Source organism: Salvelinus namaycush, chromosome 31 (assembly GCF_016432855.1).
Source record: "Salvelinus namaycush isolate Seneca chromosome 31, SaNama_1.0, whole genome shotgun sequence".
In the NCBI taxonomy this organism is placed as follows: domain Eukaryota; kingdom Metazoa; phylum Chordata; class Actinopteri; order Salmoniformes; family Salmonidae; genus Salvelinus; species Salvelinus namaycush.
In genome coordinates this window covers 38,249,692-38,271,179 of record NC_052337.1, presented here as the reverse complement: position 1 = coordinate 38,271,179, position 21,488 = coordinate 38,249,692, and the positions used below count along the sequence as shown (strand labels likewise).

At 44.3% G+C, this 21,488-nt stretch overlaps 2 protein-coding genes across 2 annotated transcripts; both read left to right on the top strand.

Annotated features, from left to right (window-relative positions):
• Positions 1–4: 4 nt before the first annotated feature.
• Positions 5–3,068, top strand: LOC120026079 (SH3 domain-binding protein 2-like). Its single transcript, XM_038970871.1, has 5 exons — positions 5–119; positions 372–427; positions 630–705; positions 823–882; positions 2,210–3,068. Exons 3-5 carry the CDS (start codon positions 637–639, stop codon positions 2,345–2,347), a joined length of 267 nt encoding a protein of 88 aa, XP_038826799.1. The 5' UTR covers positions 5–119; positions 372–427; positions 630–636; the 3' UTR covers positions 2,348–3,068.
• Positions 3,069–6,413: 3,345 nt separating this feature from the next.
• LOC120025925 (very low-density lipoprotein receptor-like) lies at positions 6,414–21,323 on the top strand. The gene is made up of 18 exons (XM_038970645.1): positions 6,414–6,607; positions 9,369–9,488; positions 10,531–10,653; positions 12,144–12,266; positions 12,437–12,808; positions 13,145–13,267; positions 13,649–13,771; positions 14,197–14,316; positions 14,508–14,633; positions 15,037–15,208; positions 15,506–15,730; positions 15,838–15,956; positions 16,087–16,226; positions 16,672–16,813; positions 17,226–17,375; positions 19,654–19,734; positions 20,102–20,271; positions 20,510–21,323. Exons 1-18 carry the CDS (start codon positions 6,541–6,543, stop codon positions 20,543–20,545), a joined length of 2,532 nt encoding a protein of 843 aa, XP_038826573.1. The 5' UTR covers positions 6,414–6,540; the 3' UTR covers positions 20,546–21,323.
• Positions 21,324–21,488: the final 165 nt, after the last annotated feature.

The window sequence follows — 21,488 nt, the reverse complement described above, 5'->3', positions numbered from 1 at the left end:
GATCCTCTCCAGATGGACAAAGCTTCCGAACCTCAGTGGACGAGGTGCCTGCCTCTTTAAGAAAGAACAGGGATCCATCCAAGGACATTGACGATGACTCTGATGAAGACTATGAGAATGTAAGCGGCCATATTCTCCATCAACTATCACTCTTGTGTACACAGGCTACGAGAGAAACAAATCTGTTATGTTTTGTGTTTAGTTTAGTGTCTTTACTCAGTGGTGCGTGCATGCCCTTGTTTCACCACAAATTCCATAATCTCATCGCACAATAATGTTCAGTGTACTACAGATTAGTCTTGGCCTGCTGACACAATTCTAACCTCCTTATGTCTGTTGTTGTTGTTTTCGACACATGTTTCTGACCTCAGGTTCAATTACCCGATTCTGTGTTTGTGGACATAACAGAAACAAGCATTGTTGAAAAGTAAGACAATAAATTATTTCTGTAATGAACATATGTTAAATCCTCCTTGTTCCTTTTTTGTGTAACAGTCTTTAGCGCCCACTAATGTTCGATCGGGGAATCTCTTTCTGACAATCATGTCTCTGTTTTCTCTTGGAAGAAGAACAGAACACGTCTGAATGCAGTCTTGCTAAAATACATCATTATTGTGCTTTAATTGCAGGTTATTTATGGAAAGCTCCAGTTCACCGCAGGACGGTCTCTACTGCATCAGGAACTCAGGAACAAAGACATCAAAGGTACAACATGTGCATGCTGTGATGCATAAACATCTAGGGATTCACCACACATCATACAAAGAATATTAAAAAGAAACTGCTTTAGTAAATAATGTACATTTGTTCTCATTGAATCAGGTGCTGGTGGTGTGGGATGTGGATCTGTGCAAGGCCAGAAACTACAGGCTCTTTGAGGAGGTCAGAACCACTGTCTTTACTTTCTGTCTACCCATGCCCGTAACTACACACGAGTACACAGAGGTCCGGTCATTTTTTATCATTTGAAAAAAAAATATGATAATAAAAATATATATTTTGTACACAATAAAGAAAATCAATTACAGGTCAACATCTAAATATTGCCCCAGCGTTGATCAAAGCTCAGGACATTGATCCAGGCTCGTTATGTTCGCCTGTGTCCCCCGGATTTGCCTCCCGGATAAGCCTTTTTAGCAGCACATTCACCACTCTCTCAAACGGCCTGAGACGAGAAACTAACTACCCCAGATCGGAGTACCCTCAAGTAGGCAACTAAAGACCCTGCAGACAGCGTGTTTGCGAGATACCGAAATAAAAAAAATATGTTAAAACCATCCGCATTTTAAAAGCATCCCGCGACTCCTGCCGTGTCTACAGACATCCCCCAAACAAACAGAAAATTTATCTCAGAGAATGAGTGCACAACTGGTAAGTAGTCGCTTATAGATATCAGTCAATCAGGTGGCTAACTGCCGGCACACACTTCTATTGCAGTAACGTTGAAGGCTCTGGCTAGTATTACTTAGCCAGCTAGAAGGATGAATTAAGAAGCTAACGTTAAACGGAGCCTACCTCAGCAGGAGCAAAAAATACGCTAGCCTACAAAGTTCTCATAAAAACGTTGCTTTATAGAGAGTAGGCTACTGAGACAGACAGTGATGTGGCGCTTAGTGGTGAGGCCGACGCAGGCTGCATTGCATGCAGGAGGAAGCAGAGGAGACAGAGAGAGCAGAGCAGAGGTTAGTACAGTGGTTCCCAAACTTGGGGTCGGGCCCCCATGTGGGGTCCCCTGAGAAAATCGGTACTAATTTTATCAACTAGGAACTTGAAAAAAGAAGATGTTTCAATATGAACATCTCCACATGGCCTATCTTCCCTACAGGCCGACATTAAAATGCTATTAATACAGTTCTAAACATGTCATACGTCGCTGATGCCACGTGTCAGTGTGAATCATTTCTCAAGTTTCCTCCCTTTCAGGGGAATAACATTACAGTAGCTAATAGGCTATGTGTTTGTAGATCGACTGAGGGGAATGAACCCAAAGCAGCCAAGGTGATTATGGCTGGGGTCCTTTTTGCTTGCTTTTGCTGTTCTCCAAATAGCATTTTCAAGTTTTTTAATTGTATAAAAATTGTATAAAACTCAAACCTTGGTTAAGGCCGTGTCTACCATGTCGATTGTCTGACTAAATCAATAATACATGAAGGATTCCAGTACCATGTCTGTCTTGTTTGATGTGAATTTCAATGTGTTTATGGTTTAGGACTCCCGGGTGTTCCTGGAGTTTGAGATTACATTTGCCTCCCTGTCAGCCCTAGTGGAACACTACCATAGCCACCCTCTACCCAATCACGACTCTCTGTGTCTGCAGCAGCCATATGGTTACATCATGCCCAGATGACCCTGTCCTGACTCTACCTGAGGCCATTGGCTCAAACGGACTCTCTCCTTTTGGGCATCTAATACAGTGCTGCAACTGTCATGAACTACAGTCAAAACCTGCTGTGGTAGAAACAAAATGACACTGGCCCCTGTAGGGCAAGTCAGATTGTTGCATTTCTGTAACCAAGCCTGAGTTTTTGTTGGAGTGATTCTGATGAGCGTCATGGCATGGGATCTAGCCCGAAACAATGCTTGGGCAGAGGTGCAACGAGTGCACATGGTTGCAGTTGTGAAGAAAATATGGTATCTGTGAGGAGGACAATGAGCTCGATATACAGAACAAAGTTGTATTATGTGAGGACTACTGCAGGACTAGTACTCTAAAGGTCTGTCATTACACTGGATGGCACTGCTGTAGTGTTGTTCAGAATACAAGCAAAATGTGAAGATTTGTGGGTTGATTGCACATTAATGTCGGAATATTAAGCACTGGTTTTGCATTACGTATTGAGGACCAATTATGTGTAAATCACTTATTTATTCCAGAAAGTTTATGAAATGTATCATATTATCTTCAGAAAAAAAGTTATATTTTAAAATGCTTAGATAATGATGGCTGTGAATATGGTGCATAAAAACCTATGCTATCAAACTGTCCACACATCCTATTGCACTGTACAGAACTGTCCATTTGGGATATGTAAATTAAATGTATTGTATAAAATTATTTTGTAAAATTCTTTCTGATTATATTGTTTTTTATGTGTAACTGTATAACAGCAGAGGGCAGGTGAAGAGTCCATTGGATGGCGCTGTTTGGTGCTGTGCCATGTAACCGGGGTGGCAGGTAGCCTAGTGGTTAGAGCGTTGGACTAGTAACCGAAAGGTTGCAAGATCGAATCCCTGAGCTGACAAGGTAAAACATCTGTCGTTCTGCCTCTGAACAAGGCAATTAAACCCACTGTTCCTAGGCCGCCATTGAAAATAAGAATTTGTTCTTAACTGACTTGCCTGGTAAAATAAAAAAAACATCCCCCCTACAGTTTTTATAAATTATGAAAAAATAGTCAGGGTATGACTCAATTTATGTTGAGTCACAAACAATAATGAACATCCACATAATTAGAAGTATACTTTGTTCAGTAGAAAGTATTTAAGGTGAAGTAGCTCTTATCACTTCACCCCTTACCTACATGTACATATTACCTCAATTACCTCGATTAACCTGTACCTCCTGCACATTGACTTGGTACCGGTACCCCCTGTATATATCCTCATTATTGTTATTTTATTGTTGCTCTTTTATTTTTTTACTGTAGATTTGATTTAGATATTTCTATGTTGTAATATTGTGTCGTGTGTGCTGTTCTCCAGCCCAGAGGGCACGTGCAGCAAAATCACACAGAGATCACTCACTGATAGTGATGAGCAGACACTGGTTCAGATAAAAGCCTCCCAAAGGAATGCTTGATACAGCAGCAACACAAGCAGCAGAGACGCTGGTTCGTTAAACATGCATACTAAGTAAATCATTATAATGGTATCGGGATTAATATTCAATATTTCCCCGTTTTACTCAGAGAGGAGAATTATATAACAATGTCTCTATCAGACCTTGACAGGGAAGGATGCCAGGAGATTCAGCGCTCTAGCTAAATCACTTCTTATCTCTCTCTGTCTGTTGTCTTTTCTCCCCCTCTCCCCCAACCTACTCTACTCTGCCACAGCCATATCACCACCAGCATCACCACGTTATCAGCACAGGATATTAGTGCACTGTTCTTCAACTGGTTCATTAAATGGGATTCAGCGAGAGCGAACACTAACGCAAATTGGAATTTTTGAAGGCAGGATTACGAGACTCGATCGCTGTAAATTAATTAACAGAGAATATTGGGCGCCTACAGACAACACTGCAAGAATGATAGCATCCAATATGTCAAAATCCATTAAATTTAGCATTTTAAAGGCTAGTTGGCAGTGGAAATTGACTCCATTAAGTTATATTTGATGTTAAAAATACAGATTTATTTTTTGTACTTTTACCCCTTTTTCTCCCCAATTGGTAGTTACAAGCTTGTCCCATCGGTGCACCTCCCATACGGACTTGGGAGAGGCGAAGGTCGAGAGCCATGCGTCCTCTGAAACACAACCCTGCTTGACACACTGCTCACTTAACCCAGAGGTCAGCCACACCAATCAACTGGTGACCAAAGTCAGCTTAGGTGTGCAGCCCACCACAAGGAGTCACTAGAGCGCAATGGGACAAGGACATCCAGACCCTACCCTAACGATGCTGGGCCAATTGTGCACCGCCTCATGGGTCTCCCGGCACAGCCGGCTGTGACACAGCCTGGGATTGAACCCGAGTCTATAGTGACACCTCAAGCACTGCGAAGCAGTGCCTTAGACCGCTGCACCACTCTGGGTGCATGTCTCATAATTCTTGTAGAAAATGTTACTTCACTGGAGTTAGGGGAGTATTAACTTGATTCAGAATAGTGCACACACCATTTCACATTCAATATAAGGTAGCACAACTTTTCCAAACCATACTATTTAACCTGAGTTGACTTGTTTGCTACACTGTAAATGTACACTGAGTGTACAAAACATTAGGAACAACCCACAATCACCACCCATTTGCCCTCAGAAATGTCCTCAATTGTTCGGGGCATGGACTCTACAAGGTGTCAAAAGCGTTCCACAGGGATGCTAGCCCATGTTGACTCCAATGCTTCCCACAGTTGTGTCAAGTTGGCTGGATGTCCTTTGGCTGGTGGATCGTTCTTGATACACACAGGAAACTGTTGAGCGTTAAAAACCCAGCAGCATTGCAGTTCTTCCCACACTCAAGTCGGTACGCCTGGTATCTACTAACATACCCCGTTCAAAAGCACTTAAATATTTTGTCTTGCCCATTCACCCTCTGAATGGCACATATACACAATACATGTCTCAATTGTCTCAAGGCTTAAAAATATTTTAACCTGTCTCCTCCCATTCATATACACCGATTGAAGTGTATTTAGCAAGTGACATGAATTAGGGATCATATCTTTCCCCTGGATTCACCTGGTCAGTCTAGGTCATGGAAAGAGTAGATGTTCTTAATGTTTTGTACACTCAGTGTATGTGTCGATGGTACAATATCTGAACATCAAAGTCTGCAAATAACACAAAATCCTCGGTTTATGTTTTCAAACAGCACTAAATTATGGATTTGTAATTATGGAGAGAGAGAGAGAAAAAGAAAGAGAAAGAAAGATAAAGAGAGAGAGAGAAAGATATGGAGAGAGAGAGAGAGATCCCATGTTGATGCACAGTATTACAGTTTTGTTTTGGGCTGCCTGCAGAATCTAGGACAGAAAGTGCCTCCAGCAGTGTTACCGGTACATCACTACTATTACAGAACAGGCAAGTTGCAGGGAGATTCATCAGCTGCCCAATAGTCGTCATGATAAAAACAAGTGGATGGATAACAAGAAGGAGATATCTGAAACTTGTAGCTTAAACATAAAAGTTGGTCCACATTAACCCCTGTATGGCTGGCTTTCATTGCACTCTTTCACTTGTCAAACAGTATGTTCAATTGCTCAGTAAATTGACTGCAATTACTGCAATTATGTGCTGTTATTGGCTAGATAATTGATTTTATATCCACAGTCCCATGAAGTCTGGCCAGTGATATGTCCCTCTCACGCTAGATTGACTAGTAATCAATCAATTAACCAATTAGTGGAATCAATCATTCAATCAATCACTCAGCTAACCACAATTGACCCTTGACAATCATACATACATTTTCATCTCGGCTACAGTTATTAAACGTAATAGCATATGTATCGAAACACTTCCCATCAGAATAGCATTACACATAGCCCAACATCACCGGTGGGCAGGGAAAGGGTTACTGTTTTGTAAAATGACATTTTGAAGGGGGGGGGGGGGAAAGCTCACACACAGCTCACACACAGCTCTGCTGGCGCGGTTGTTTGGTGCAGGTTGACGTTATCAGTAAATTAGGACATGGCTTGCAGCTCGATGACCAGCTTGAGAGGAGGGAGAGCCTGAACGGTGTTGCCTAAATGAGATAAAAAGCGCGTGGTTGGTGCTTGTTTCTTTTTCTCCAGCTAGGTGTCGTATCCGTAGCAGTGTGAATATCCGCGCAGAACGACGAGGCCAGCTCACACTGCCCGGCTACACCGCGAAATGGTCACGTCTATTCTTGGGCTCCTTATCCTACCAATATGTCTTCAGCACTGTGGTTTTGTACACGGTAAGTAGCCTACTTTTACATGTCTAAACGTTTTGTGGTATATTTCAATGTGTTGGTACAACACCGGGTTGGTTATGCCCATTACACCTGCCTATGGTTTCTTTACACAGGAATGACAGCGGCAATCTAATACTCAACCTTGCTTTCGTTCTATGAGTATGGCACAACGTGCACACGGGTTTTCACAGTGCCCTCAGCATATTTATTCCAACATTTGCCGTTTCCAATAAAAATGCCTAGGTTTGATTGAAATGAACTCTTTAATTGCTTTCAGTCTTTAGGTGTCGGTCATTTTAAATGCGGCCAGGCAAAAGGCCTTCGTCTGTGTTTATGTAAGCTACGTGGTCGTTATACTAGAAAAAGGTAACATAGTTTTTTTTAAATGGTTAGTGTGGGTAATTGGTTTGGTTACAGTGCACCTGAAATCGATGTACTGATATAGGGTGGAAAATGTATTTGGATTCTTCTCTTCAACATTCGCTCTCTGTAGGTTACAGAATTTTCCACCAGTGATAATTTATTCCTGAAGATTGGGGCGAGCCTTCAATGGATTGATATGTTGTGTTTCACACTGGCCAGTGGGACAGCGTAGCAACACCACATTCTCCGCTTGGGAGGGGGGGCAATTTATAAAACAAATTTACAAAGAACAGGTGACTGATTATTTGCGGACTCCTGTTGGATTGCAGTGCATGGCATTGGCAATTAAGCGCTTGTCTATATTAGCCTATCCTATCGGTATGTAGACCTATGAAGTGTTTAGATTTGTCGTTGAGCATGAAGGGAAATGTTTTGCCACACCGTGAAAATAACATTTATTAGTGTCGGGGGCTTTTGTTTTACTTAGTGAATTGAGCGAGACTATACGCAAATTAGGTTCGTCTTGACCTAATTAAAATGGAGATGTATCCAAGGACCAAGGCTTTATTCTCCATTTTGGTTGTGATACTGAGACCAATAGTGCTCAAAAGCGCGTTGTCTTCAGACTAGGCTATCACAGTGGACAGGGACTACAGACGGCCACTAAGTGGCGAAGGAAAATGAGTTTGTCTAATTTGATTGACAATCGGCCTAAATGAAAGATGCGCATATTGTAATTGTCTCGTTACTCAATTAAGAGTAATAAAATGAAATAAAAGTAGGCTAGGCTTACCTACAGCAGTTTTAATTTTAGCCCTCTAGCTTTCATTATGGAAGCTGTTTGAGTATTAACCATACATTGGTCTAACACTAATTACATATTTCCTTGGAGTGTTTCAGACTTTCTGCTATTAATGATTGCACAGTTGCAAACACTTGAGAAGCCTGCAATTAATTTGAAAATGGTGAATGAGTCAGATCAGCAAGATGCAGATCTGTATTCCCAGTCATGTGAAATCCATAGATTAGGGCCTTATGCATTTATTTAAAATGATTGATTTCCTTATGAAAAGTAAAATCTTTGAAAATGTTGCGTTTATATTTTTGTTCAGTATTCGTCCAAGTTATTGCTTACTATCAAGTTTTTAATCAACAGACCCACTGCCCCAGGCTCGCTCACATGTTAACTTTTCAGTGAAGCAACCGCAGCACAAAATGTGGTACAATAGCAGAGATGTATCGGAGTTAACTCCTGCTGTGAGCTGTCCTTGCTCTATAGAACAGACAAGCAGTAGGACCTATACAGTTGACTAATATTCACATGATTCAGCCTCGTAGTTTGTATGATTATGCAAGTCTCCATTTATTTTGGCCTGGGACTCCATTTTGTTGATGCCCTGCCCCTCAGGACCAGCCTTATTATTCTAGTTGCGGTTTGGGGAGGGGGTAATGGGTTTAGCTGTAGTGTAAACCACTCTAGGGGCACTGCTGCTACGCACCGGTCCTTGCCTTGAACTATCACTGGAAGGTTTGGGTATGAGTGGCACTGTTTAATGTAATCTCTCTACGATGTGTAGGCCTGTGTATGGGAACCCATATCAGCCACTTGTTTGGTAGTTCCCCTGAGACTTATGCTAATGTCCACACTGCAAGCGCTCTGCTTTATATAACCCTCTTGATCGTTCTTTGGCATTCTACCCTTCAGGAGCCTGATCTGCTGGCTTGTTTAGAAAATGGCTGTGTCTGAAGATGGCACCCTACTGCTTATTTAGTGCACTGCTTTTGACTCGCGGCGTCTGTTCAAAAGTGTGTGCTATTTAGGCGGTAGGGTGCCATTTCGGACACCCTATGGCCACTGCCCAGGACAATTACTAGTCAGTCCCAGGCAGACTATTGTGCTGGTGGTATTGGCCTACCGTCACACAGGTCTGTTAGCTCCCTGCTGCAGTAGTGTACCATACTGAGCAGATGATCACTCAGGCACACTCTTGAGGAGCAGGGGGTTGTTAGACATGGTCCGGCTGTACTTTCTCCTCTCTGCACAGGCTCGTAGCTGGCTGGCAACAGCCACTCTGTCATACAGGAGCCATATGCCGTGTTTCACTGTGGCTGGCTGGTACCTACGGCACAGTGGGTCATTGGTGATGTCAAATTAAAACTCTGACCCTGTCAATATTAACCCCATAGACAGTCATTTAGAATTTGACTCATGGCTTAACCATCGATTGGCTGAATGTGTGCATGTAGTGATGGCTTATTTTGTTCTGTCCTACAAACACGACCCAGGTCAGGACTTTCAATTTGGTGACGAACAAGATGGAACGTTGTAGTCCTTGAGGCCTGGAGACGCTAACGCTAGTTCTACATTGTTGTGCAATCTGTATTTCCTTGTTCCTTACAGGATCAAAGACAGAATGTGAGCCCAGTCAGTTCCAGTGTGGGAATGGCCGCTGCATCCCGTCTGTCTGGCAGTGTGACGGGGATGAGGACTGCTCCGACGGCAGTGACGAGCACACCTGTGGTGAGACGCACTAACCGCTTTTCGCACTATTTCATCAGATCGGTGACAAATCAGTGGCATAGCCTGTTAGAAAACGACCCTTGTAATCTTGGCCCCATTGGTGCTGTGACTGAATCCACCAGGGTTATCATGACCTGGTGTAAGTGGCGACGGTTCTGGAGAGCTAAAAATGGCAGTGACGGAGACGCGCAAACGAGCCCCATCTGGGCAAATGGAGTGTCACCTTGATTTTTTGTGCTATCTGGGTCATGGGGGATGAGACTGAGCGGGATGGAGGGAAAGAAGAGGTTGCAGTAGAAAGGGATGTGCGGTCTCAATGAAATCTGTGCTGACATAACCGCTTTAGTGTTACTATGGATTACCCGTCCATCTGTTTCCTTTGTCTCTCTGCCTGTGGATCCCTCTATTGACTGTGTACATTACCAACACAGCCCTGGTGACATTAATGTTGATGGGACTTCCATAATAGTTAGATGGGCCTCTGCCACTTATTGCCAATCTAGTCACAAGGAGGAATGGCCTGTGAGGAGGCTCTTTAACACAGTGGACATGAAGTGACTGGAAATAGGGTGGGATAAGTGGGAGGGTGAGTGCTTTGCCATTGTAGAGGTCTGTTTGACAAATAATATTATGCTCAGTGCAATAGACCAGGGTTTCCCCAAACTGTCCTGAGGGTCCCCTGGGTGCACCTCTTGGTTATTGTCCTAGCACTACACAGCTGATTGAACATAAACACTTCATCTTCAAGCTTTGATTATTTGAATCAGCTGTGTAGTGGGGCCCCAGAACTGTTTTGAAAACCCTGCAATAGATCACTGTACTAAATATACACTATAGTGACTGATTTTAGAGGGCACATTGTCAATCCTTATATTGGTTTAGTCTGGATCTGAGTTTCGGCTCTTATTTGTGGTACTTTGGTTGGTACTTTGGAGTGGGTTTTGTCCTCACTGAAAGACCAAGATGCTTCACTTGCTGTTTTGATTCTGAAGCTCGCATACTGTATCACTCTAACACACTTGATGCCGCTGTGCCTTTGCAGTTCGTAAGACCTGTGCGGCGGTTGATTTTGTCTGTCGCAATGGCCAATGCGTCCCCAAGAGATGGCACTGCGACGGTGAGCCAGACTGCGAGGATGGCTCTGACGAGAGTGTGGAAGTTTGCCGTAAGTCATTTGCAACAAACCAGCCCCAGATTGGGACTCCTTTTCCTTCTGATCTTCATATTCAGTTGAGAATTGTATACCTGTCTAAAATAAATGTTTGAATGTTTTGCCTTCACTTACAGTATGATGAAAAGTTGGGTTAAATGGCCTCTTCCATAATAAGTGGATCAGGTTGTCAATCTCACACGGAGGCGTTTCACCATGTGCCTCCCACTGTCTGCCAATGCAACAGCTGTGTCAGTTTGTGGATATGGCTTTGGATCAAGATTGGATCAGGTTACTCGGGCTCTTTCCGCTATACTGCTTTAAGTGCATGACCGCCGCGCACCCTCGCATAGTTCGACTTGCATAGAGACCAGGTGGCCACATTAAAAGCCTTTGTTTAATGTTCCAAATGGGATTGTTCCCAGTGACGTGGGCAGCAGCAATGTATTCCACTGCAGTACACAATGAGCAGGGTGTCAGTCATATTTGGGGTGGTTCGTGTGTACGTGCAGGTCAAGATGTCATATCACTGGTTTGTTTGACCAGCTGTCGGAAAGCTGTCTGTCAGTACGCATGGTAATGTTTGTGTGAGAATGTGAGTCAAAATTCTCCAAAATTCTTTAGTTAGAAGCAGTTGGCTATTAAGCAAGTCGCTCCCAAAAGTGCATTAGGTTAGATGACTGCTTCTACACCTGCATTGTTTGGGGTTTTAGGCAGGGTTTCTGTACAGCACTTTGAGATATCAGCTGATGTAAGACAGGCTTTATAAATACATTTGATTTGATAAGACGTTTAGAATATTTCCAAAGCAGCATGTCTGTCCTTTCATCTGCCATCGTACATTACTCTCTGAGCCCAGTGTGTGATGTTACATTAGGAGCTGGCTTCTCTGTGGAGCTAATGCTTCACAAGCTCTTCTGACTGATACTGCCCAGCATGCTTTCATATGCATTCCTCAGATATTGTGTTTCATTGATTTGGTAGCAAGCACTCTTACCAGACCTTTCCATATCCCTGTTACACATGAATTGACTGTCTCCTCTGCTTCAATGGTATGATCAGTAGGTCAGTTCCTGATGGATTGATGTCTTTGATTGAAATAATAAATTCCTCTAGGTTTGATTCCGAACCAACAGGCATTGTGCCACTAGATAGAGGCTTGTAAAAGTTTTGAATGGGCTCAGACGTGCTCTGGACTCTCAGCCTAGTTAAGGAAGCATTCGTAATCTGATCTATATAGTTACCTACCCCGTAAAGAGAGGGAGTGTACACACACTTCTCAATCTAATCTTGTTGAACACATCAAAATCAATTGATTTGTCTAACTGCCTACGTTTGCTATCCGAGGCGGTCGACTCAGTGCTCCGCTCAATATATCGCTCAGTGCTCCATTAGCCAGCCTAGCCCAGCGCCCTGCAGAATTGTGTGTTAAGCATTTCCCATCCCAAACACTTGAGGCACTAAAGGTCAATAAATTCACTCACCCTCATCCATGTGCCCTGCAGACACCAGGACCTGCCGTGTGAATGAGTTCAGCTGTGGGGCCGGGTCCACCCAATGCATCCCGGTCTTCTGGAAGTGTGATGGAGAGAAGGACTGCGATAACGGCGAGGATGAAATTGACTGCGGTGAGTTGATTTGCCATGTAGCCGTAGGGCGAGAGGTGTCCCTCAAACCACTAGGTGGATTTCCTTACTGTGTATTTGAATGACTCCAAGCAGCGACAGTTAATTTAGGAATACATTGTTGTTGATTCCTACATTAGTGTCACAGTACTGACTACTCCGTTCACTCACAGGTAACATCACGTGCGCCTCGTTGGAGTTCACCTGTGCGAGCGGCCGCTGCATCTCCCGTAACTTTGTGTGTAACGGCGAGGACGACTGTGGCGACGGGAGTGACGAGCAAGAGTGTGCCCCGTCGTCCTGCGGCCCCAGCGAGTTTCAGTGTGGCAACGCCACCTGTATCCCTGGCAGCTGGGTGTGTGACGACGACGTGGATTGCCAGGACCAATCGGACGAATCCCCTCAGCGCTGTGGTCGCCACCCCACGCCCCCGGCTAAATGTTCACCCAGCGAGACGCAGTGTGGGTCTGGGGAGTGCATCCACCGCAAGTGGCGCTGTGACGGAGACTCCGACTGCAAGGACGGCAGTGACGAAGAAAACTGTCGTAAGTGTGGAGCGGCTTAATCGGACCGCCTGCAAGCTCCAGCAGGCCAGCCGATGTAAAAAAAAATTGGGTTACTTATTTTTTGCTACACAGGTCAGATCGTGCTGGTTTCATATGATCATAAATGGAGCCTTCTATTACAATAAAACGATATTGCAATAAAAGGATCTGGCCATAAATGTGCTTGTCTTTATACTCAGTGTTCATAGCAGCTGTCATGAGTTTCTGTTTTTTATGGTTATGACCGTGGTGTAGGTATTGAGTGCAAATAAGTAATGGTTGTTGGTGTATATGGGCTATGTGCGTATGGTGTAACAGGTCTGTCCTCTCCTCCAGCTGTTCGTACCTGCAGGCCAGACCAGTTCAAGTGTGAGGACGGCAACTGTATCCACGGCAGCAGACAGTGCAACAGCTTGCGTGATTGTGCAGATGGCACCGACGAAGTCAACTGCAAAAACTGTGAGTGTTCAACCAGAAGTAATGTCGTTCCGAATGAATGTACTTAGTGTTGCGACACTACAGAACGTTTCCTAAACAAGGTCATTTTTGCTTCGGTGTTCAGTTATTCCTGTGAGTTGGGTCAAAATATGGTCAATAAATACTGTAATTTGATATTCAGGACTACAGTAATGAGATTATTGAAGTATTGACTTCAAACCGTCACATGAATTGCGTTGGTTGCACCTGCAATTAGGCACGCCTCCGTGTTCCTATGGGGGACATGCACAACAATTGTAGATGGTCGACTCAATCTCCTACACCCACTTCCATTATGTCACTGTACCTGTTTAACAGTATCACCGGTTTCTAATGTCACTTACTTTCTCTTTCACGACTCAGTGACGCAGTGCAACGGCCCTGACAGGTTCAAGTGTCGGAGTGGAGAGTGTATCGAGATGAGCAAAGTGTGCAACAAGGCCCGGGACTGTCCTGACTGGAGCGACGAGCCCATCAAAGAGTGCAGTAAGTGGATGACTGGAACCAAACCTGTTTATAATTAAGCAGTAGAAGCGACGGGAGGATGAGTTCAGTTAGTGTGTAGTCTTGTGCCTTGTTCGTTCACGATGAAGAGCCACGAATGCTTTCCCTGGAGTGGGTTAGCTTGCCTTGCAAGTTGCAATACTGCCCTGGTTGTAGACCGCAGAACATTATGGCTTTGACCCAAGTCTTCTGTGTTTGTGTGTACCACTTACTATATACATTTACCCTTTTGACCTGTCCCATGGAGGATACCTCGTATTGTCCTTGTCAAACTCGTCCTACGCTACAGCGATCCCATTGGTCCACTACGGTTCAGCCAGCCGAAGCCAGTCCACTGATGTGATTGATTATCAGGCAGGCCTTTGTTTGTGAATGAAGGGCTTGAGTAACCGCTGTTCCCGTTTCAGACCTGAACGAGTGTCTGCTGAACAATGGCGGCTGCTCCCACATGTGCCGGGACATGGTGATTGGCTACGAGTGTGACTGCACCCCTGGACTGCAGCTCATAGACCGTAAAACCTGTGGGGGTAGGAGCCATATCCAATCATTAACCATACACTATTCCATATCAACTCTCATACAAAAGAAAGGCATTTTCAGTTGACATTTGTAACTGGATATTGAGACTTACTACATCTTACATTTGACTTTGTATTCACAACAGAATTAATTGACTTCCTACTGTTAGTGACTCGTCATGGTTTTCCCTTTCCCGCAGACATCAATGAGTGTATGAATCCTGGGATCTGTAGTCAGATCTGTATCAACCTGAAGGGAGGGTATAAGTGCGAGTGCCACAACAGTTACCAGATGGACCCCACCACAGGAGTGTGCAAGGCCGTGGGTAAGTTGGCTCACCCTGGCGTGTGTACACCATGCTGTACCACTACGAGCACATGGCAGAGGGATGCCTAGGCAGACGTTGGCGCGCTAGAGGAACGCAGCATCACTAATGGGCATCCGATCCAATGGACTCTGTACCCCATGTCGATCTGTCCTGATCAATGCGTTTGAGTTCTCAAGCTTCTTTATATATCCTCAAGCTGATATATATGATATGAATCCAAGTTCAAATAGAATAGCAGTGATATCGTTTACAACGACCTTGATCTGAGAAGTCCAGCTGGGGATGTTTTTGTGCCATTTCTGACTCAGTGACTCGTGATTGGTGGTGTTCTGACATGAGGACAGACTTAAAAGGCTCCATTGTAGTGTCATTATGAATGAGTGTCTGTGGCTCCCTCAAGGCACGGAGCCCTGTCTGATCTTCACCAACCGGAGGGACATCCGGAAGCTGGGTCTGGAGAGGAGGGAGTACACGCAGATCGTGGAGCAGCTGCGGAACACAGTGGCACTGGATGCAGACATCACCCAGCAGAAGCTCTTCTGGGCTGACCTGAGCCAGAGGGCCATCTTCAGGTAGCTACGGGTCCCATCTTCAGGTGCAACGCGTCCCGTCACACCCACTTGAGATTCTCAGCCCATAGATGGTCTATTATCATGGGGGAGTCTGTTACCTCAACTTTGACCTGTTATCACTGGTTTCTGACAGACGTATGAAGGCATTTTTACATGGTACCCAGGGCCAAAGTTCACTGAGCATATGTTCGCTATACTTCCCAGCAATAAACCATTCAACCCTTCAAATTACATTTTTTGGCTCAATGATTAACCTCGAACCGAACACAAATGTTTCTCAACCCCTTGTCTTTCCAGCACGGTGTTGGATAAGCGAGGAGATGTAGGAAGTCATGTGAAGGTGATAGATAACGTCCAGACACCAGTGGGGATCGCAGTAGACTGGATCTACAAGAACATCTACTGGTCAGACCTCGGTACCAAGACCATAGCTGTGGCCAACTTCCTCGGCACCAAGCGTAAAGTTCTCTTCGACAGCGGTTTGAAAGAGCCTGCGTCCGTCGCTGTTGATCCACTCTCTGGGTAAAGTTACTGTATTTTATGGAGGTCCACATTTCTGTTGACCAGTACCTGAATGCTTCCACATTTTGAACCCTATTAATGATTTTATCTCTCTGCCGGTGTTCTAGATTCTTGTACTGGTCAGATTGGGGTGAACCAGCTACGATTGAGAAGTCTGGCATGAACGGGGTTGACAGGCAGGTCCTGGTCCAGACTGATATTCAGTGGCCCAATGGAATCACCCTGGGTGGGTAAAGCTGGATTCTGATTGTCCCGTCACTGCATTATACCTAATGTGCATTTACCCTTTGAGCAGGTTCAATTGCTTTCACGGCTACAGGGTGTGATAAACATGTATATTCACTTCCTTCCCTTAGACCTGATCAAGAGTAGACTGTATTGGGTGGACTCAAAGTTGCACATGCTCTCTAGCGTCGACCTGAACGGAGACAACCGGAGGAAAGTGCTCCATTCCCCAGATTACCTGGCTCACCCCTTCGCTGTCACTGTGTTCGAGGTATGGCTATGGCTCTCGATGTGGTGACGTGTGTGTATATAACAAGTGTGCGGCAGCTACTTCCTATAACTAATACACTGGCAGGGCAATTGACAGTTGAGATTGTAATTTGATTGCTTCATGTGAATGCTGCAGAGAACTCATGCTACCCAGCAGACACCTGCTTTTATTGACATTCATAATTGGTAATTTGCTACGTCTCCGTTCAAAGGGATTAGTTGGTTTCACCATAACTGTATCTGTAAACTGTAAACCCCATGATTTTCTCATGTGTGGTGATCAATGGCATTTACCCCTGGTGGCATTTGACAGAATTACTGTCACACTGTTAGAATAAATATCTGTTCAGTGTCTTCAAAAGTCTTTCCTTCTCTGAAGCATAGGTCCCAAGCCATTTCTACTGGCATCTGCTCTGGGGTTTAGTGTGTGACTGATTTTGTTTCAGGATCGAGTGTTTTGGACAGATGGGGAGAACGAGGCAATCTACGGAGCAAACAAGTTCACAGGCTCTGATGTGATTACCCTGGCAAGCAATCTGAACGAGCCACAGGACATCATTGTTTACCACGAGCTAATCCAGCTGTCTGGTAAGGCTGCCAGATGTTAGCCCTCTCTCTCCCAAGCCCCAGTGATCAGGCTGTTAGTTAGCCTAGATCACAGGGAGAGAGGGCTGTGTTTGCTGCCTCTGTGAAATTCACAGCTCCACACTCATATGTAACAGTCTTCAGTCAACTCCATTGACCCCTGTAACCGTTAGATAGGGAAAGGTCAAAAACAAGGATCCTTCCATGCGCTAACTGGCTAGCCTCTCTAAATGCCAGAGCCCTGTTTAAAAAACAGACTAGGACATTTTAGGAGATCAAAATGCTGTCATGTAGGAGTGACTAGATTGAGCTGCATTTTTACAGGCAAAGTAGCATAGTTCTTCACGTAATGTATCCTAGAAGTATGGGGCACAGGCAGTGGCTAACTGGTTCCCTCCATTTTGATTCCACACAGGGACAAACTGGTGCAATGAGAAGGCTCAGAACGGTGGCTGTGCCTTCATGTGCCTGCCAGCTCCACAGATCAACAAATACTCCCCCAAATACACGTGCGTGTGTCCGAAAGACCAGACGCTCGCTTCAAACGGCCTTCACTGTAGACCAGGCAAGTACTGTAACGTTAACATCCGGTTGGGCAGTGAGGGGTTGTGCTGTGATGCTGAGTTTTTTTTTTTTTTTTGAAGAGCCCTGTCTCTTTAGAGGCCTTTAATTCCCATTCTGTCATCCAAGCGTTTCTTTCCCCTCTGTTGCAATTCAGATGTGTTGCTTGTGAAGCCTGACAGCTGTAGCCAGGCTGTCTGTCCCTCTGTTTGCCCGTATTCTGCTTCATCCCACTGGCCTTCTGAAGCCTCTGTGCTGCTTTCGCCTCAATGTGCTTTTCTTCTCCCCTCAGAGCCACTGATGTTTGGGAATATAGTGTAGATGGCACTGGGCTTTAAAAGGCAGTTTGATTCAATGAACCACCCGGGGTGCGGAGGGGACAGGGGGATATTGTAGGGGCCAATAAGAGGGACTCCTGTCACTTGAATGCTTTATATACTGCTTTTTAGATTTGATCCAGAAAGCAACATGTTTTATACCCAAATGAAAGCCAACTGAATGACTGTCTTGCCTGGTAACTGATGGAATGCTAGGATATAGACAGTGTGCTTGACGCTTTTCATTTGCGTGAGACAAAGGGGTCGAATTTGCTTAGTGAGGGTACTGGCGGGGAAAGCTCAGGCTGTGCACCCCACTGCCATTAACCAAGATCTATCACCTAAAATACTGTTATACTTGTCATGCAGTGTAGTCTATGCTCTCAATACACGAAGATCTTTATTAAATTATCAATGAATAGATTATTTCGTGGTGATTCAGGCCCAGGTATGAGTTAAGTAGGGATAATATTTTGTCTGATCTAATCGTCTCTCCTGCTTCATTTCATTAATGCCGTTCCTAATTCTACATGAGCAGCCTTCAGATTTTGCACTACTATAGAGTAATATAGGCCTCAACATTTCCTGCTTTTTGTCACCAATTCCTTTGGCAATTGAACAAGGCTCTATGGTTAGCTGGACAGTAGTATAGAACATTGATTTGATTTCCATCTAGTAATTTTGAATCACTTCTGCATGTTTTTTCAAACGCTTCTGTGCTTCGCGTCGCTCCGCTTTCCTGTTATTCCGCTAGGAATTAATTTGTGACAAAGTAACATGAGAAAGCTGCGTGGTAACAAGTGTTTCCTTAGTCAGAATGTGAAGCTGTAATTTAAGTTTTGCCAAAGCATTACAATACTCTGTTCTCTTATGACAGTGACCCCTTCAGCTCCCTCAAAGGATGATGGGAAAGATCTAATACGCCAAGGTAAAGATGTCAACCGCCCGCATGCCGTGTACGGCTGCATGCGTGTCCTGGCTATAGCCATGACTCAGGACCCAGTCGTCTAGTTTCATGGCCTTTTGGGTTCTTAGATGTCAATGATTTAAATTTTACTCTTGGATGACTCTGGTCTGGCTTCCCTGTGCTACCCATCGTCATGGTGATTAGCCTATAAGCTTTCAGCCTTCTACTGGGGGGGGGTGAGGTGGTGGGAAGTTGGTCAATCAAGACGTCTGGAGTGTTAGACATTCCTGTACTGTTAAAGGAGATTTTGCAAGTAGCTATTAATGCCATCCACCCAGGAATGTTAAACAGTAGATTTTTTTGTGGATGCATGCATAATTAAAGACCACAATTAAAGTAACAAAAGGCAATTTATCTGTAGTGGATTTATTTGATTAGCCTGTTTTAAGTAATTTGTTTAGGCTTTTTTTTTGTAAGATGCCTTTGTTGCGCTGATGTCAGTGTTTTTTTTGTTCAAAGTGACCACGGTGCCAAAAGTTGTTCCCCAACCTGTCCCTGCTGGTAAGCCCCAGTTCTCCTTCCCTGATTGAGCCCTTGGTGAAAAGAAGTGGTAGTTTTCCTTAGACTGTGATTTGTGCCAAAACACTGGTCCGTCAGTCTGCTCTTGCCAGCTCCTGATGGCCACATAATGTTCCAGAGCCCAGCTGACCACCAGGGGGTTGCCAGAGGGATCAGAGCCACCCTATTGGCAGACAGGCAGGGAAGAAAAAAAAGCTAGTTCTCTTTGCCCCCCCCCTCCATTCACTTACTTGTTTGCAAGTCATGTCACTACCAACTATCACCCATGTTCCATTTCCTAGAGGTATTATTAACACATGACCAGTTGGGTCTATTGTACTTTAGGCCCGCGAGGTTATTCTTGGTACAACGTGATTATTGGTTACAACTGATCTTACCCTAAATACAGACTAATTGAAAGACATGAACCAGTATATTTCTGTGTTTACATGGTCCCTCAAAGGACTGACTCTTATTCAGACTAACTTTTTCTATTGTAGAAGCCAACATCAGTACATCCATCCATGAGGTGGACTCTACAGCTAGAGGATCTGCAGCTGCCTGGGTTATCCTCCCTGTGTGTAAGTACCGCTGTCACTGCCCATCCTTCCCTCCGCCTTTCCCTTTCCCCGCTCCCTCTGCCCGGGCTATCCTCCCTGTGTGTAAGTACCCCTGTTACTGCCCATCTCTCTTTTGCGCTCCCTCAGCTGCACTCTCCTGCAGCTGTCTATGACTCATACTTTTAAAGGACACGCAACTATGATAAGTGGGTGGATGCGCAATACTTCAATGTTTTTCCTAGCTGTAGTAGTTATTGATCGAATGTGGTGATTTATTCAAGTAACCCTTGAATTGCACCGCCGCTGTGTAACCTTAGCTTTGGCTAGCTGGATATTAAACTACTCCAGTATGCCTTATGTTGATCCCACTTTTGGCTTCTGTCCTCAGTGTTCCTGGCCATGGCTGCTGCAGGAGGTTACTTGATGTGGCGTAACTGGCAGCTGAAGAATAAAAAGAGCATAAACTTTGACAATCCAGTGTACCTGAAAACCACAGAAGAAGACCTCAACATTGATATCAGCAGGCACTCTGCCAATATAGGCCACACCTACCCAGCAGTAAGTGGTCACTTCTGTAATTAACTACTTGATTGTGTGAACTTCCAATCCCTTGTTGCATTGTGAGTTATCACCTTACATTTACTTGCAGACTGTCCACTAAACAGCTAAACATACGGGGGAAATCCCATTCATTATTGTTACTAGTAGCCAGACACTTTAGCCCTCAATCGGTAAATTGGTTAGATTCTCTGCCTGTGAAGGTCCACTTTCCATTGTGCTTTTGTCTTCCTTCCAGATATCAGTTGTGAATACAGAAGATGACTTGTCATAACCAATCTGCCAAGTGACCCCCATCGGTTTATTCAACCTTTGGTCTCCATGCCAACGACCTCTGCTTCTTTAACAGAGCTACAACCAGATGCCTTCTGAAGTGTATTAAGTTGTGTTTCCAGGGGGATGTTTGTCATTAGTTGTGTGAATGATGTATGAATTGTCCTACTCACACCAAGTGTGTCCAAAGTGGCAAGGGGTTTTGGGGGCTTGGCCTCTTTATATCCCCACTCCTTCCCCCTTAGCCCCAAAACATTTCAAAGATTCTACTACGTACGACCTTGCGTCTAGTTGAGTACACTGGTCGTCCTTTGAAGTGAGGCAATGCAGGGCGCCATACTGGTTCTGACCTTCAGTCCCCTACTGGACATGTTTCTCTGAATATTTATGATAAGTGTATTTTAGGCAGTACTGTCTTAAAATATGTACATTTCTTATGAACATTATCTCCAGAAGCACATTCTTATAAATATTTTTTTGTGCGATTCTGTGCTGGGAAGATGAGAGCTAAGGAATGTCATGTTACTACAGCATTTGTAAAACATTGTACATAAACCCTCTTCCCCTAAGAACAGAATCAGGACTGAAGCACTTTGATCAAATGGTCTGCTGTAAATAAGATTGTATACATTTGACTGAAATCAATTTTTGCTATGGTTGGGCATAGTACCAGGGTAGGGTAAGATGTATTTAAAACTGAATTTGTTAAACTATTTTGTATGTTTGTGCCGTTGCTGTGACTTTTTCTAGCCATGTGCAGGGGGGACTAAATGCTCTGTATCGTGAATAAAATTATTTGCAAACACTTAAGATAAAACAAGACCCTTTCATTTGATTTACACATGTCAATGAAAAGTCACTGCTTGACTTTCCCTGTACCACTTTATTTAGGGGTACTTTCTGAATCTCCACCTTTCTCCCAAAGCATACACTCCCCTCATTAA